General features: G+C 31.2%; 4 protein-coding genes across 5 annotated transcripts; 1 reads left to right on the forward strand and 3 right to left on the reverse strand.

Annotated features, from left to right (window-relative positions):
* Positions 1-585: 585 nt before the first annotated feature.
* On the reverse strand, positions 586-2,995 carry LOC126673983 (F-box/FBD/LRR-repeat protein At1g13570-like). The gene is made up of 4 exons (XM_050368321.2): positions 2,712-2,995; positions 1,445-2,299; positions 1,183-1,335; positions 586-1,099 (listed from the first exon to the last, which is right to left on the reverse strand). The coding sequence occupies exons 1-4, from the start codon at positions 2,718-2,720 to the stop codon at positions 710-712; spliced, it is 1,407 nt and encodes a 468-aa protein (XP_050224278.1). The 5' UTR covers positions 2,721-2,995; the 3' UTR covers positions 586-709.
* Positions 2,996-7,266: 4,271 nt separating this feature from the next.
* LOC126673985 (F-box/FBD/LRR-repeat protein At1g13570-like) lies at positions 7,267-9,330 on the reverse strand. Its single transcript, XM_050368323.2, has 4 exons — positions 9,186-9,330; positions 8,085-8,918; positions 7,837-7,995; positions 7,267-7,763 (listed from the first exon to the last, which is right to left on the reverse strand). The coding sequence occupies exons 1-4, from the start codon at positions 9,186-9,188 to the stop codon at positions 7,404-7,406; spliced, it is 1,356 nt and encodes a 451-aa protein (XP_050224280.1). The 5' UTR covers positions 9,189-9,330; the 3' UTR covers positions 7,267-7,403.
* A 1,876-nt stretch (positions 9,331-11,206) lies between these two features.
* Positions 11,207-15,488, forward strand: LOC126673978 (pentatricopeptide repeat-containing protein At2g41080). 2 transcript variants are annotated; one of them, XM_056105220.1, is made up of 2 exons: positions 11,207-13,246; positions 13,935-15,488. In XM_056105220.1, coding segments are annotated over exons 1-2 (1,983 nt in total). In that variant the 5' UTR covers positions 11,207-11,264; the 3' UTR covers positions 13,936-15,488. The 2 variants fall into 2 exon arrangements, with proteins under 2 accessions (XP_055961195.1, XP_050224272.1); XM_050368315.2 differs by lacking the exon at positions 13,935-15,488 and having other exon boundaries at positions 11,207-13,353.
* LOC126673982 (F-box/FBD/LRR-repeat protein At1g13570-like) lies at positions 14,006-15,766 on the reverse strand. The gene is made up of 3 exons (XM_056105078.1): positions 14,873-15,766; positions 14,350-14,591; positions 14,006-14,114 (listed from the first exon to the last, which is right to left on the reverse strand). The coding sequence occupies exons 1-3, from the start codon at positions 15,764-15,766 to the stop codon at positions 14,006-14,008; spliced, it is 1,245 nt and encodes a 414-aa protein (XP_055961053.1).
* Between the last annotated feature and the right edge of the window lie 2,067 nt (positions 15,767-17,833).

A 17,833-nucleotide genomic window follows, 5' to 3' on the forward strand; every position in this document is an offset into this window, starting at 1 on the left:
TTTTATTTTTGTATTATCTGTCCCTCTACTTATCTTTTTTTATTTTCAAGTCCTTTTTGAGTTTTTTCCTGTCTTTTTGTGTGACTGAAGGAAAAAAAGATTGTAAGTAAAGGGATTGGAGGAAAAACAAATTGTAAGTACAGGGAGTGGAAAAAACTCAAAAAGGACCTGAAAATCGAAAATAGGTAAGTAAAAGGACCAGATAATACAAAAATGAAGTATAAGGACCTACGGAAAAAAAATGTAAAGTACAGAAGCCTCTAGATGAGTTAAGCCTTAGCCAAAAACATTAATACTACTTCAAATTATGATAAATTTTCACGGTGATCATTTTCGAAATCTTCAAAATCTATCTCGAAAACATATCAGAAAACCAGAGGAAAGGGTGCGAGTATGTGTTTATGGAACCTCCATAATTGTTTAGACTTAAAAACATTAGTATACTACAAGAAAGTTTACACTATTTCAATCAAACAAGCAGCCAACTATTATATATGTGAAGGAAGGATTTTATATATTCATTTGCTTGCGAACATGATATGCATATTAACAGCTGCAACAATCTTTAAGTGATCAAAATATATATTACGATTTAATCCGCCCGACTGCATAAAAGATTACGAATAAGAGGTAAAATGACAGTGTACATGTTTTTGCTAAGACAGAAAAACAGATTTGATTTTTCAGGCCTTATAAAGTAATCAACATCCTAACCTTCACTATCATCAGATTCATCACTATAGTCACTACCATCATTACTAACTTTATCATCGTCCTCAGGTTCTAAGTATAAGATTTGTGCTTTCTTTGATGAACGTTCGAACCTAATTATCTCTTTCAAAATCTTCAGTCCGTCCTCGGCAAGTGTTCCTTTGCCCGGCTGTACAAACATCTTTTCAAGTACGACTGATTCAGCCAGTAGAAACTTTACAAATTCCAGTTCAGCTTCTATTATTTCTATGTCTGGGAGCTTCATCTTCACCACTCGAAGCTTTTTCAGTTCGTTATCCAACACGTCTTCTACTTTTAGAAGTTCATTATCTAAGAGGTAATCGATTTCTTCAGAAGCAGACGTTGCTTCGTCCCTAGGTGCGACAAACTAAGAAAAAACATAGCTAACATTAGTTTTGATGAAGAATATTAATCACGAGTTGCATTGCAAGTGATCAAATAGAGAATTACCCCAATCTCAAGCTTCTCTAAGTTAGGAGCGCTCGAAATCAAACAGTGAACAGCAGAGACCTCAGCCGTACTCTGAAAACATATATCAAGCAGTTCAAGAACTCTAAGACAGCCAAGAGAAAGTTTCCTCGGCAGTGGTCCGACTATCAAGTACTTGAAGAAAATGAAGAAACACAAAGTAAGAACATAGAATTTCACAAATAAATCAACACAATAAAATCGACAAATCTCAATACAAAGTAAATAAAAATAATCTGCTTACATCCACAAATTCGAATCCTAGACGCAAGTGCTCGACGGCAGGCAGACATTCAAAAAGCTTGGTTGGTTCAGATGCTTTGGCGTCGTGAGAGAAAATAGTCACATCATCTTTGATATTATCAAATATAATTGTTGAAAGATGCTGACAGGGTTTTTCAAAACAAAGAGACTGAAAAAAACCAAAGAACTCAAAGAACTTGAGGCAGGGAATGTCAATATAGAGGTTATCAATATAGTTACAGCTTTTTATAGAAAGTCTTTCGAGTAATGGGCATTTGGAGATGAAATTTTCAAGCACATTGGTAGAAACATCAACCGACTGAAACGTAAGGGAAATCAAGTTAACAAATCCTTGAAATGCCAACGGAAGTGTGAAATTACACCAGGACAAGGTCAAGCGCCTCAATGTCACACATGAGAACAGAAATGGTGGCACTCTACAGTCTTCATAAAAATATTCTCCAATATCAAAGGAAATTTCGTGAACATCTTTCTCGCTCAAGTAAAGCATCACCCGGTCAATCTCAGAATAGTTTTTGGACAACGGAACATGAAAAGTAAAATTCAAGATGGGTCCACGATGAAGTAATAGAACTCTGTAGATATTAAGAAAGAATTTAGCAATGCTAAGTTTTGGTGTAGAGGGTACTATTGATGTCTGATAAAACGTAGAGTCAAATACCAATTTGGGAAGATATCTCCACTTCAACATCCATTTCTTCGACAAGACGCTAGTCTTCACTGCTTCTTTAATCGGCAGACAACTTAGAATGTCGTCTATGATATGACTCGGCAAGTCACTGATTCTATCTAAATTTGAATGATTAACAGACGTTTTCTTGGGACGGGTATTGCTCTGCAAATTTAAGGTAGAAATATTAATCAAATTAACTACTATCTTCCAAATATATCACTCATAGGTGGAATTCCTAGGACTTAAAACACAAACATAGAGTTTGATTTACATACTCATAAAAAATGATTTTATGATTATTATAAACAAAACACGAAAAAGTTTATCGTAAGCACTTTTCAGTTAATTTTTGATATTAAGACAGTGAAGGGTCTTAAACAGACAGAAAAATAAGAAAAAGCAAACACTTTATGTACATGGAACAACAACAGAGACAAATATGAAAGAAAACCCTTAATCAGATCAAACCAAACCAGAAAATTTTCGAAAATAAAACCCAAAGATACGTATATACGTAAATAAAAGAAATAGAAATTAAGACAGAAGCAGAATTATGAGAAGATTGGGACTATACCTGAGCCATAGTTGTAAAAAGAATCTTAGAGTGACATACTGAATTGAGCAAACAGAGAGTTCTCAGTTAACCTTTGGTTTCCATGTGTTTGAGTTTCTAGTATTTTTGAAAAATACTAGAGAATTAATATGTATAGGATCGAGAGTGAAATCATTTAACACTCTCATGCCTCCCCTTCCTCCGTCATTGATATATACACTAATACACGCACTAGCATTCGGCCACGTGAATAATATTAATATGACCCGTTATATATAATAATTATATTATTAAATACTAATAGTTTGGTTTAAATAAACTATTATAAATTATTGAAATTGAAATTATAGCATGTAGTGATATTTATATAAGCCGTTAAATATAAATTAAATTATTAAATTTAATATATTTATTTTTAATAAGTTATTTTATTTGAATTAAAATTATAGTATACGAATGATATGTATATGATTCTTTAGTATTCCCAGATTGTCTTATAAAATAAAAATATAACAATTACATATCCCTAACTTTTAGAGAGAATGCCAAAATGAGTTGAAGAAAATTGCAGGAAGCAGTAAAAGCAAGTAGTAAACAATTGTTATAGATTATAATAACACTGACATAATTCGGTTTTGGTTCAGCTTGTTTACATTCCTAGACTAGCCAATAAAGTAGCACATATGATTTTATTTGTCCATATCAATCATGCAGTTATTAATAGCTTTGGTAAGAAAATTTAAAAAAATTCAATTAAGAAAGAATTAGTTTTCTTTGTTGATCATATTTTTACAATTATATTATTTCTACATTTGGCTAATCTTCAATAATATTTAAATCAAAATTATTACTTTTTTTATATTCTAAATTTTATACTTTAATCTTTAAATAATTTGTTAGACGAAATTTATATAATAAAATTATATCATCTCATACATGCTTTAAAAAATAAAAAGAGAAAATGCTAGCTAGTTAGTCAAATCCAGCTTGCAGTACTGAGTCCTGACAATCGGTATTGCATTAAAAATAGGGAAAATTTGCTGCTGCCCTCAGGGTGACCAAAGACAGGGGCTGGTCGGAGGTGGTGGCGGCCGCCGGAAGTAATTGGTAGTCGATATGGGTCGGTTCAAATTGGTTTAGGGTTGATTTAGAATGGATTAGCATTTTTATTAAGTTTTTAAATTTTTAGGTACTAATATAATAAATGAGCCTAGTTAGCATTTTTGTTAAATTGTTGAGAAAATTAGGATAATACTCTATTTTTTAAAGTAATTTGATTTCCTACCTCAATAAGGAAAAGATAGAGAAAATACCTCATCATTCTAATACTTTTATTTTTTTACTCTAAAGCATGTTTATATTATGATTATACCTACTTTTTATTGATTTTTTACACTAAGTATATATTTTTACTCTAACCATATGACAACTGTCATATTTTTATATTTTTTTCTTTTTTCTTTCTCTCTCCTCTCTCCTCTCTCCTCTCTCTCTCTTCTTCTTCTTCTTCTTCTTCTTCTTCTTCTTCTTCTTCTTCTTCTGTTCTTCGTCAATTTTTTCTTCTTTTTTATTTCTTCTTTTCTTCTCCATTTTTTTCTTTCTTCTCTATCGTTCCTTCATCGCTCCGCCGCCCTTTTTTCATCGCTCCACCGTCGCTCCACTGTTCTTTCATTTTTTTTATTTTAGCGAACTTTTCTTTAATTCATGACGATTATTGCGATTTTTTAACATTCAGATATAAATAAATTACTCTTGATTTTTTTTTTCAATTTTAGATCTGAAAATCTGCATGAAAAAACAATATTATGATGAAAAAAACGATTTTCTGCACAAAAAACGATTTTCTGCAAAAAAACAGCATCTGATTATCATATGATTATCATAACACTGCATAAAAAATGATTTTTTATAAAAAAAATTCTCAGATTATCATATGAGTATCACTGTATTATCATAATTTATCATAACACTGCATAAAGAAAGATTTTCTACAAAAAAAATTAATTATCATGTTGTTATCACTGTATTATCATCTCGTAATCATAATATAATCATATGATACCGGGATGATAATGTATTATTGTACCTAAATGATAATGTTATGACAACAACATAATAATAAAATTATGATAACAGTATGATAATATGATACCTATAAGAAAAAAATTACATAAAAAATATGATAACGAGATGATAATGTGAAGAAAATAGTATTACAATGAAGTATAATAAGGTCATGTTATCATACTATTATCGTCACCTTATCATCTTATAATCATAATTTTTTTGTAATTATTTTTTTCATACATGTATAATATTATCATACTGTTATCATACTGTTATCTTCACATTATCATCTCGTTATCATAATTTTTTTGTAATTATTTTTTTCATACAGATATCATATTATCATACTATTATCTTTACATTATCATCTCATTATCATAATTTTTATGTGATTTGTTTACATATAGGTATCATATTATCATACTATTATCATAACTTTATTATTTTATTATCATATGGTTATCATACTGGTGTCATGAATCTTTTTGTAATTCTATTTTCACGTACGTTATCATCCAGTTATCATAAGCTTACCATAATTCATTATCATCTAATTATCATACTCCAGTGTTATGATAACGCATGATAATCAGAAACTATTTTATCATACATTATCATAGATATTATCATATATGTAGCATAAATATTATCATCTCGTTATCATATGATAAAACATTATCATATGACACTATTTCTGTAAAAAAAATTCCATGTAAGTATCATATTATCATACTATATAAGCTTATCATTATATTATCATAAAAACATTATTGTACTATTATCATTATCGTACATTTCTATTATCATAACCTTATCATAATCATATAATGTTATGATAACGATATATTAATACAGTGTTATTCATATGATAATCAGACACTGTTTTTTTAGTAAAAAATCAATTTTCCCTGCAGTGTTATGATACTTACATGATAATGCAGTAATGATACTCATATGATAATCAGAAGCTGTTTTTTTTGCAAAAATCGTTTTTTTGTGCAGAAAATCGTTTTTAATACAGATTTTTAGATTTAGAATTGGAAAAATTCAAGAGTAATTTATGTAGATCTGAAAGTTAAAAGAAATCGTATTAATCACCACGAGTTGAGAAAAATCGCTAAAATCAAATATGAAAAACGGCGGAGCGACGGCGGGATGATGGCGGAACAACGACGGAGCGATGAATTAACGATGAAGAAGAAGAGAATAAAAATGAAGAAGAAATAAAGATAAAGAAGAAGAAGAAGAAGAAAATGAAGAAAAAAATGGCGGAAAAAAAGAACAGAGAAGAAGAAAGCTAATGGAGAGGAAAGAGAGAAAGAGAAAAAGAGAGAGAAAAAAGGAAAAAAAAACGACAGTTGTCACTTACAAATCCCTAATAATATAGTTAGAGTAAAATAATAATAATGAATAGGTATAATTATAATATAAATAGGTGTTAGAGTAAAAAAGTAAATATATTAAAATAGTGAGGTATTTTTTCTATCTTTTCCTTGTTGAGGTAGAAAATCATATTATTTTTAAAAAGAGAGTATTTTTCCTAATTTTCTCTTTTTTTAAGTGAAAGACTGGAGTCGAGAAAACAAATTTCTCGCTGTCAAATATTATTAAAAATAAAAATAAAAAAATAAAACAAATGCCATGCTAGCTTAGCAATGCAAACCTTCAATTCCAAATCAATAGACCTTCATTTTTGGTACTGTAATCATCAAATAAGCAGATTAAACAACTTAAAAAACCAATTTGCACATTAAATTGTAAGTGTAGATCAAATAGTATCCATATTGATTTTAATACTAAAATTAATCAATTCTATATAAAATTTAATCCTATACATTTCAATAGAAAATATGAACCGCACTTCTGAACCATAGCCCAGTCTACCAGAATACAAAAGAAACCATCAACCGCAAGTTCTGAGCCATAGCCCAGTCTATCAGAATACAAAACTAAATACTATAAGCAATGAAACCATACGAGAGCCACCAAATCAAAACAATGTCCTTTGACTGAGATAACAACCAACAAATTATACATTTGAAAACGACACAATCTCTACATAGTTGATAAATTTCAGACTAAATTGATACTGAAAAAATTATATTAATCGACCAAAGTACACAAATAAATGGGACAAAGACCTCAATTTACCCAATAATCATAAACAGCATTCCCATGAGTAAACCTTATTGGAAACAAATGAGGTTTGAATAAACCTTAGAACTACAACACATGAATCTATGTAAAGCATCAGTATTGACATTGCAATCAGAAATAGAGAATTTAAATTAATTCAACGAGAAAACTAGAAGAAAGGGTGTGCTTATGTAACCCCCGTAGTTGTTTAGACGTCAAAACATCGTACTACAAGAAAATTACACTATTTTAATCTAACAAGCAGCCAACTATTATGTGAAGGAAGGAGTATATATATTCATTTGCTTGCCGCATGATATGCATATGCAAGATGAGTTTTGAACTGCTATTTACAGCTCCGACAATCTTTAAGTGATCAAAAAGTATATTACGATTAATTCCACCCGACTGCATAAAAGATTACAAATAAGAGGTAAAATGGCAGTGTACATGTTTTTGCCAAGACAGAAAAAAGATTTGATTTTCAGGCCTAATCATGTGATCAACATCCTAATAATCTTCACTATCATCACTATAGTCACTGCCATCATTACTATCTTTACCATCGTCCTGAGGATCTAAGTAAACAATTTCTACTTTCTTTGATGAACGTTGAAATAGAATTACCTTTTTCAAAATCTTAAGTCCTTGCTCAGCAACTGTTCCTTTGGCAGGTTGTATAAACATATTTTCTAGTACTTCTGCTTCAGCCAAAAGAAACTTTATAAATTCCAGTTCAGGTCTTACTCCTTTTTTCTTTGACAGATTCATCTTCACCACTTGAAGCTTTTTCAATGCATTATCTGAGAGGTCTTGTACTTTGAAGAGTTCCGGAGCAAGAGGCGTTATTTCGTCCCAGGTTGCAAGAGACTAAAAAAAACACATCAAAAATTAGTCTTGATAGGAAGCATGAAGCATGAAAAATGACCAAATGAATCATTACCCCAATCTCAAGCTTCTGCAGGTTGGGGGAGCTCATAATCAAGCAAAGAACAATAGAGACCTCAGCCGTACGCCGAAATTGGATACTAGGCAGTTCAAGAATTTTAAGACAGTCAAGAGTAGCTGAAAGTTTCCTCGGCATTGTTCCAAGAAGCAGGTACTTGAAGAAAATGCAGGAATAAAAGATAAGAACGTAGGATTCTCCAACTAAATCAACATACAAACGAAATAAACAAAAAAATGGCTTACATTCAGAAAGCGACTTCCGAGGCGCAAGTGCTCGAGGACGAGAGGCAGACATGCAAAGAATTTGGTTGGTTCAGAGGTCTCTCGCCGCAAATAGCATCCGTCCAATATAACTGTTGAAAGATGCTGACTAGTTTTTCTAACAGAAATAGTCTTAAAACTACTATTCAAGTGAAAGAACTTAAGATAAGGAAGGTCAATATCGACGTCAATGATATTCCTACAGCGTATCACAGAAAGACTTTCAAGTAATGGGCATTTGGGGATGAAAGTTTCAAATTCAGTGGCAACAAAATAAACTGAATCAAACGTAAGAGATGTCAACTTAACAAATCCTTGAAATGCCAATGGAACTTTGAAACTACATGAGGACAAGGTCAAGCGCCTTAATGTCACACATGAGAACATATATGATGGTGGCAATCTACTGGTTGACACCTTTCCTTCAATCTCGAAGAAAATTTCCTGAATATCTTTCTCGCTCAGATAAACCATCAACTGGTCAATCTCAGGATTTTGATGTGACAATGGAACATAAAGAGTAAAACTCAATATGGGTCCATGGTGAAGTAATAGAACTTTATAGATATTAAAAAAGAGGTTACTAATGTTAGGATTTACAGAAGAAGACAGTACTGATCTTTCATAAAAAGTTTTATCAAATACCAACTTTGAAAGATATCTCCAATTGAACCTCCATGTCCTGGACAAGATACAAGTCTGCACTGCTTGATGAATCGGCAGACGAATTAGAATATTATCTATGATGTTACTCGGCAAGTTACTCATTATATCGATTTTCGGATTGTTATTAAACTTTTTGGCGAAACGGCTTTCCTGAAAATCAAATCAATAAACATATAATGCACATAATAAACTCATCATTTCACCAAAAGTGCTGCTAATCAGATTACAAACATCTGCCTATTCAAAACCCTAAATCTTAAATTTTAACAAATAATAAAACAAAACAAAACATAATAAATATTCATCATTTCACCATAAGTGCTTCCAATCAGATTATAAAAATCAACGAATCCAAAACCCTAAATCTTAAATTTGAACAAATAACTAAAAGAAAATAAAAGAAAAGAAATAGCTCACCATAGTGTTCTTCTCCTGAATAGGTTACAGTGACAGAGTGAACTCAAGCAAGCAGTGACTCTGTAGTTATCAGTTTAGGTTTCAACTTTAATTTTGCCTCCTAAATTAATCAGCAGCGAACCGGAGGGACTTAAAAGAAATTTGATCTTAAATGTCAAAATGGCCTAATTACTAAAAAAAAAAAAATCTTTCTAATATTTTTTTATTTTTATCCTAACTTAAGGAAAGTTTAATTTTACCTTATTTTAGTTTTTCATGTTTCACTTTTATTACAAATTTAAAAAATTTGATAATTTAATTAATTTAAAGATGAAAACATTAAAAATAATTAAATAGAAGGGTTATATTATATTTTTTTTACTTGAAAAAATACAAATTAATACTTCAACTTTAAAAATATTTAAATAAATTCTAAAATTCATTGTTTTTAAAAATTTATTAAAAAAATAAATAAATTAAAAAAAACTTCCGACCCACCACCGTACATCCCTGATTTACGAACCCGCCATCAAAACCCGATGAAATTTTTGTAAAAAAAATAAATTTTTTTTATTTTTTTCGATTTTCAGACGAAGAGCCTGAGAACCGGAAAAAAAATTAAAAAAAAATTAAAATGTAAAATCGACTTGTTTTATATAAAGGGAATATGTTTTACGTTTTTTAATTTTAAAAAATTATTGATAATTAATATAAATAAAATAAAATAAAATAATTTATTATTTATTGAATTTTTTGAAGAAGATGGTGTTTTTATACAATTAATAACATTAATGTTTAATTAGAATATATATTAAAAATAAAGGATTATTTTGAACTTTTTCCAAATGAAAAGAAGTCAGTTTAACTCTTTGGATAGAGGCAAAACATGAAAACCCAAAATAGAATAAAATTGAACTTTTTCCTATGGCATATTATAAATGCAAAAAAATTATAAGGTGGATTTTTTAAAAAATATTTAAGCCTTCCAAAATCTACAAACGTTAACTCTTTTTTTGGGTAAATTACTGAAATCCCTCTATATTTTAGTGAAATATATCAACTCACCCCCTGAATTTTATAAATCCACTATGATGCCTTTCAAATTTAGATATATTATGTTAATAATATCGTTTTACGTGTTTCACATGTGACTTGTAGTGTGACTCATCTAATATTATATTTATATTTTAATTAATAATTATTTCTGTAATTATAAATTATATTTAAAAATTAAACATCAAATAATTATTGAAATAATAGCTAGTCAGGAATAGTTTATCTTATTTATAAAGAATATAAATAGAAAATATCATATGAATATTAATTATTATTAACTCTTATTATATGATAATTTCACCAATTTTTAAGGCAATACTAACTTCTGATAAAAAATTTATCAAATACCAATTTGGAAAGATGTCTCCAATTGAACCTTCATTACCTAGACAAAATACAAGTCTTCACTTGCTTCATAAATCGGCACACGAATTAGAATACTGTTTATGATGGTAATCGATAGATTACTTATTATATCGATTTCTGGGTTGCTCTTGAACTTTTTGGCCTGAAAATTAGAATCAACAAACAGATAATGCACATAATAAACTCATCATTTCACCATAAGTGCTTCTAATTAGATTATAAACATCTCATATCCAAAACCCTAAATCTTAAATTCTGAGAAATAATTAAAACAAAACAAAATAAATATTCATCCTTTCACCATAAGTGCTTCCAATCAGATTACAAACATCTAAAATTACTAAACCCTAAAATCTTAAATTCCAAAAAATAATTAAAACAAAACAAAATAAAATAGTTTACCATAGTGTTCTAATTTTGCTGATTTAGGTTACAATGAGAGACTGAATCAGCTCCCAAGTTCTCGTTTAGTTTTCATAAATTTACGACATAGGATTAAGAACTAATTATATAATGCATTAATTAATATAATATTTATTGATTGATTAGTCATTTATATAATGTCACGTGTCACGTAATTAGTGGATAATTCATAATCTTAACTGCAAGTCTACAACCCCAATTTCACCAGTCTTATAAATTAACTCACTTACAAACTCCAGAACTTTAAAGTTATGCATGGGCGGCAAATGCTATCTCACTACACATCTCTGCACATTAACACGACACCGTTTCATCTCCACAAACACAGTCCAAACTCACAATGAATTCACAAACCTCTGCTCTAAAGGACTCACAAAACAAGCCTTTGACACCTTCAAATCCTTAATATGGACCGACCCGTCTCTATTTTCTCACCTAATTCAATCATGCATACCCAAAAAATCACTCCCCATTGCCAAACAGTTGCACTGCTTAACAGTTATTTCTGGGTGTTTTCACAAGGAAAAATTCGTGAGAAATCATTTGTTGAACATGTACTCAAAAATTGGAGAGTTTGACACCGCTTTAATGTTGTTTAAGTCCATGCCGAAGAGAAATATTATGTCTTGTAACATTATGATCAATGGGTTTATGCAGAGTGGAGATTTGGATAGTGCAGTGAAGGTGTTTGATGAAATGTCTGAGAGAAATGTTGCGACGTGGAATGCTGTGGTTTCTGGGTTGATTCAGTTTGAGGTTAATGAGGAGGGATTGGGTTTGTTTAAGGAGATGTATGAGTTGGGTTTTTTTCCTGATGAGTTTACTTTAGGTAGCGTTCTTCGCGGTTGTGCGGGTTTGAAGGGAGTTTATGCTGGGAGGCAAGTTCATGGCTATGTTGTAAAATGTGGGTTTGAGTTTAATTTGGTTGTTGCGAGTTCGTTGGCGCATATGTATATGAAGAATGGGAGGTTGAGTGAAGGGGAGATTGTTATTGAGTCTATGCCGAGTAGGAATAATGTGGCTTGGAATACTTTGATTGCTGGTAAAGCTCAAAATGGGTACCCTGAGGAAGTATTGGATCAGTATAATTTGATGAGAATTATGGGTTTTAGACCTGATAAAGTTACTTTTGCGAGTGTGGTTAGTTCCTGTTCTGAATTGACAACTATCGGTCAAGGTCAGCAGATTCATACGGAAGTTATTAAAGCTGGTGCTCATTCGGTTCCTGCGGTGATGAGTTCGTTGATTAGCATGTATTCAAGATGTGGATGTTTGGAGGATTCGGTGAAAATTTTCTTGGAATGTAAATATGCTGATGTTATATTGTGGAGCTCTATGATTTCTGCGTATGGATTTCATGGACAGGGAGAAGAAGCTATCAAGTTGTTTCATGAGATGGAGCAAGAGAATATAGAAGCGAATGATGTTACTTTCTTGAGCTTGCTTTATGCTTGTAGTCATTGTGGATTGAAGGACAAAGGTATGGAATTTTTTGAGTTGATGGTAAATAAGTACGCGGTGAAGCCTAGATTAGAACATTATACTTGTTTGGTTGACCTACTTGGTAGGTCAGGGTGTCTGGATGAAGCAGAGGCCAGAATAAGATCCATGCCTGTAAAGCCAGATGCTGTTATTTGGAAAACTTTGTTATCAGCATGTAAAGTTCATAAGAACGCGGACATGGCAAGAAGGGCTGCTGAAGAAGTTTTAAAACTTGATCCTCAGGATTCAGCTTCGTATGTGCTTCTGGCTAATATCCATGCATCTGCCAAGAGTTGGCAGGTTGTCTCAGAGGTAAGGAAAACCATGAGAGACAGGAATGTGAAGAAGGAGCCAGGTGTAAGCTGGTTGGAAGTGAAGAATCAGGTTCATCAATTCTGCGTCGCTGACAAATCACATCCAAATTTAGATGCAATCAATTTGTACTTGAAGGAGCTGATGGAAGAGATGAAATTGCATGGTTATGTGCCTGACATTGGCTCTGTTTTGCATGATATGGATAATGAAGAGAAAGAAAATGATTTGGTTCATCACAGTGAGAAGTTGGCTATTGCTTTCGCTCTGATGAACACTCCTCCATGTGCACCAATAAGAATAATGAAGAATTTGCGTGTCTGCAGTGATTGTCATGTAGCCATCAAATACATATCTGAGATTAGAAACCGGGAGATCATAGTCCGGGATACTAGCAGATTTCACCATTTCAAAAGCGGCAAATGTTCTTGCGGAGATTACTGGTAAGAGTCTACAAACCTCTTTACATTGACCAAATAATCATGCTTCTTTGTTTTTGAATGATATTTATTTGTCTTTAAAAAGAAATAAAATGAAATTGTTATTGGTATGTGCCATCAGTGCTGCACAAAAATAAAAACGTCGAAACCAGGAACGAGGAAACAATTTTTTTTTTTTTTTTATAAAAATAGGTTAAATATATATTATGAAGTTTTAGAGGTTATTTTCAGAAACAAAAACAAAACGCCGAAAATGTATGATTCAATAACTTTCCGTTCAACATAGTGAGCTATTCAGAATAAATATTGCGACATTAGCTTCCCAATGGTGTTAAACTTTTCAAAAATGAGTAAAATCATATAATCAATTAATTGAACTCTTCCTCCTTATAAAACTAAACTGAGACAGAGAACTAATTTCAGACCTCTTTACAAATAAAAGAAACAATATGTAGAACAAAACAAATGAAACAAGGACCTACTAATCACTATCAGAATCTACATATTTGCAAGAACAAGATAGAGCACACTTCTCTAAGCAGGTTTCGCATCTCCATGTGTGTTTTTTATTATTATTAACAAATTTGATTTGGGCTTGTGGTGACGTCTTTTTCTTGAAGTCCTTCAATAGTTTCTTTACGTCTTTAATAGTAGTATGATTAACAGTTTCAACAATAATCTCTTTGAGCAGAGGCAAATTGGCCAGCATATATTGAATAAACCTCATTTCTGAGTTATTGTTTCCAAGACATGCGCTTATTATCATTTTACGCAGTTGGTTCTCCAAGTAGCGAGGCTCAGTAGATTTTTCTTCTGATTCCCAAAACTGTGTAACAGATTCAGACTCAGCAATGCTTTTGCAGCATCTCGCCTACACAATCAAAGGAAGTAATGTCAATATTCTATTTTATGATAGAAAAGAAATTTATTAGGAAACGGAAACTGAAACAACAAAATCAAACAACGTTGAAACAGAATATGATGAAACTGTAGTTTTTACAATAATATATTATGAATATTAAGCTGATGATTTTCAGAAGTGTTTCTGAAAATGGGAATGAAACGTCAAAATATAGGATTCAATAGTTTTCCTGCAAGTCTACTACCAATTGAACGTAGCTCGATTGGTACATAGTTCGATTTCTGAGTTGAATAAACTACTTAATAATGAGTAATTAGTACCCACCTTTATGATAAGTGTATGTAGGCTAGGTAAGAGTTCATTCAAGTCGAAGAGAGCTGAGACATAGTTCTTATCTTTAAAGCAAAAATCATGAACTTGAAGGGCTCTTAGATGACCTTTACAAGATAATAGAACTTGAATTAATCCTGTGACTGCAATCGACCACTAGAAGCAACAACAATAAGTCGGTTCAGTAGCTGTTTTAAAATTATTGCAATAGTATATAAAGACAACGTAAAAGTTACGGTTGTCGGCTTCAGTTTCAGTTTTATAAATTTATTAAACTGTTGCTCTAATAGTGAAATATATATTGCAGCAGGATATTTACATTAGATTTAAAACCATTGTAATAGATCTAAAGTAACAATATTAGCACATTCAACAACGGTTTTCCACTGTTGTAAATTAAAGAACACGAAGAAAAAGGTTGTGTGCATTTTACATACCTTTCTAGTTTTCCATCGAAAGTGAAGCTCCTCGAGTGCAGATGGCAATTCAGGTATTGTAAATTTGATATTGTCAGTCTGAAGCCTATAACATTTACCGAACTTGAATTCGGGTTTATATAGATCGATCGACAACACTGAGAGCAGTGGATTACTATTGAAAGAAATGGAATTTACTTCCCCACCAAAGCTAAAGAACTTAAGCTTAGGGACATTCATATTCAAAACCCCAACAAAACTCACAGATTTTACTATAATATTCTCAAGTAATAGGCAATTAGAGATCACACTCTCAAAAATAAGCCTTGTAGTTGACAATTTTCTTAGTTCAAGTGTAACTAAATTCTTAAATCCCTTATATGAGCAAGGCAGCTTGGTCAGTGTAAACAGATGACTCAGATTTAAATGCCTAAGCTGTTGACAGGAAAATAAATTATCAGGAAGCTTAATGGTTTTGTTACTATCTTTTGTGCATACCAAACTCAAATCCTGAATTGAGTTTTTTATTAGTATGTATAACCATGCCTGTAATGTCATAGTCAGGTCGATACGATTTATAACAATCACAAATTTTTGAATTGTTCCGATATGTTGATTGAGAATGCAATTGACCATAGACTCGGATTGTCGTATCGATAACCAGGATTTACTGTTGATTGTAATCCAAGGAACTGTATGCCATTTTTGTTTCCAACTTTTTGATAATATGCTTGTCTTTGCAGCTTCATGTATTAGCAAATATGATAGAATAATTTCTATCAAATGTTGCGGAAGCTCGCTTAATTGATCTGAATTATTTGGACGATTACTTGTCATGCTATTCGAGTTATTATCGGAATCAAGTTTTTGCCTCTTAATCTTCTGCCTCTTTGACATGATAATTTCTGCAAACATGTAACTTGAAAATAAAACTAGCTAATTATCATAATCAATATAAATTAATAATCTAAAGCTGAACTCTTAAGAAGAATGCTATATTATTTTTACCAATTGAGCTATTTTCTTGTGTAACTCTTATTTTAAGATTTTTGTTTTTTAAAGTGCATGTTTCTTACTAAAAAGGAAAAAAATTCGAAAGAAGGTTTTTTTTTTTATAATGACTTGGCATAAAAGAAAAATATATGGAATCATAACGAGAATCGTATCCTTAAACTATAAAGGAATAAGCCTTTAAAGAGAATCAATGTATATATTTCATTAAAAGATTCTATTCTAAAAATTTCCTTATAATACTATTCTCGTATCATTTTGATAAGTGACTTAAGTATCGAAGCATTGTGTCCTCCCTATCGTCTTACAAACTACACAGTTCAAGGAGAGGAATGTGCACATCGGCTACAACGTATCCGTCGGCGCATTATTTAAAGCTTTAAAGTTTTAAACTGATTTAGAAAAATTAAGTTTCATCTTTTAAACAAATAACTCTTCTTCTTATTATATTATGACATAATATTAAAAAAAATATAAGCTTCAAAGTTTTTAATGGATTCAACCGCTAAAAAATCCATGTTCTAAACAAATAATTTTAATTTATTAAAGGTTATATGTTGGTTAGATAAGTGACAGTAATTGTCCTGTCTTATTAGTCACATGACTTCATATATAACGTATTCCCTTTTCATTCTCTAATTCTTGTTTTTTTTCCTACTCTAATTTGGAAGTAGGAATGAACATCCTGAAAACCTGCTGCTTAATCATATAGGTAAAACATGAACCTTAAGTATAACTAGAGGTCTAATCGAGTTAGACTACGCACTCGTGTATCGGTTCAAAAAATTTGAGTTGAGCTCGAACTTCTCGAGTTTCATCTCGAGCCGAACTCAAATATCTCTTTAAAGAGGTTCATGAGGCTCGCGAGCTTAAATGAAGCTCTTATATACGTAAAACAACAATTTTGTTAATATATTAGCTTATTATATCTCTAAGTTTTAATGTATATCATCTTAATTGGTTAGATTCTATTTTTTATAATGAAAACAAATTAGTAAAACTCATTCAAGCTCGACAGGCTTATATAAAACTCTAGAGCTCGAGCATTATCTAATTCGAGCTCGAACTTGACCTGGTTCAAGCTCAAGTTTGAGCTTGTAAATACACTCGAACTCGAGCTTGACCTAATTCTAGCTCGGGATCGAAGCTCGTTTACATTCCTAGACGTTATAGCAAAGATCGTAAGAAAGTACATACGGTTAAGCAGCTAACAATATTTTTTGTGATGCAAGCAAACCAAAATAATGAGAGTTTAAACTAAAAACTGAAATTTAAAAATAACATATATACACATACCGGAAGTCGAAGAACTTGTAGACGAATAATTTATTGAAAACGTTAGAGATTGAAGCTTCAGTCGCCTGCACTGTGTTTGCTACAATTTGGAGACACTGCATATAGGTAGTCCCGTGGTTTATATTATCACAATATGTAGATGCTAAAAATCCTGACGGCTCAAGAGTACTACAAATTTTAATTGTCCTCCACCTTATTTTATTTTGCATGATATCAAAAATCTAAAGACCTTAGTTAAATTTAATAAATACATATTATGAATTAAAAAATTCATTAATTTTGTCAAAATACGAAATATCTTGTTCGAAAAAAGTATTTAAAAACTTTATGGGCCTTAGAAGCACTGATTAAAGTACCGAACTAGACCGGTCAGTTCAACCAATTAAATTGAAAATTGGTTTGCTGTCTGGTTCAAATAACACAAAAACTATAAATTTGATCAAGTCAAAAGAACTGGATTAAACTAACGGTTGAACCAGCGGTTTAATCAGTTGAATCGCTAATAAGACATTAGTGATAGACAAATATGTCGGTAAAAATAAAAAAAATTGCTAATTTTGTAATTTTAAATTTATTTTACTCAACTCGCGATTGAACCGGTTGAATTGGATAAATTTAAAATTGATGGCCTCATCGGCTTAGCCAACAGTTCGATGTTTAAAACGTTGCTCGAGT

Source organism: Mercurialis annua, linkage group LG3, assembly GCF_937616625.2.
Source record: "Mercurialis annua linkage group LG3, ddMerAnnu1.2, whole genome shotgun sequence".
Lineage (NCBI taxonomy): Eukaryota > Viridiplantae > Streptophyta > Magnoliopsida > Malpighiales > Euphorbiaceae > Mercurialis > Mercurialis annua.

What these genes read in the sequence shown, in the direction of transcription:
- LOC126673978 (XM_050368315.2), top strand. Translation starts at nt 11,265, where the DNA reads ATGGGCGGCAAATGCTATCTCACTACACATCTCTGCACATTAACACGA.
- LOC126673982 (XM_056105078.1), bottom strand. Translation starts at nt 15,766, where the DNA reads ATGTTTGCAGAAATTATCATGTCAAAGAGGCAGAAGATTAAGAGGCAA. An exon ending in TTCGATGGAAAACTAGAAAG is followed by an intron (nt 14,592 to 14,872) that starts GTATGTAAAATG and finishes TGTTGCTTCTAG; the next exon opens with TGGTCGATTGCAGTCACAGG. An exon ending in AATCGAGCTACGTTCAATTG is followed by an intron (nt 14,115 to 14,349) that starts GTAGTAGACTTG and finishes TTGATTGTGTAG; the next exon opens with GCGAGATGCTGCAAAAGCAT.
- LOC126673983 (XM_050368321.2), bottom strand. An exon ending in TAGGATTCGAATTTGTGGAT is followed by an intron (nt 1,336 to 1,444) that starts GTAAGCAGATTA and finishes ATTTTCTTCAAG; the next exon opens with TACTTGATAGTCGGACCACT. An exon ending in TAGAGAAGCTTGAGATTGGG is followed by an intron (nt 1,100 to 1,182) that starts GTAATTCTCTAT and finishes GTTTTTTCTTAG; the next exon opens with TTTGTCGCACCTAGGGACGA.
- LOC126673985 (XM_050368323.2), bottom strand. An exon ending in TCGGAAGTCGCTTTCTGAAT is followed by an intron (nt 7,996 to 8,084) that starts GTAAGCCATTTT and finishes ATTTTCTTCAAG; the next exon opens with TACCTGCTTCTTGGAACAAT. An exon ending in TGCAGAAGCTTGAGATTGGG is followed by an intron (nt 7,764 to 7,836) that starts GTAATGATTCAT and finishes TGTTTTTTTTAG; the next exon opens with TCTCTTGCAACCTGGGACGA.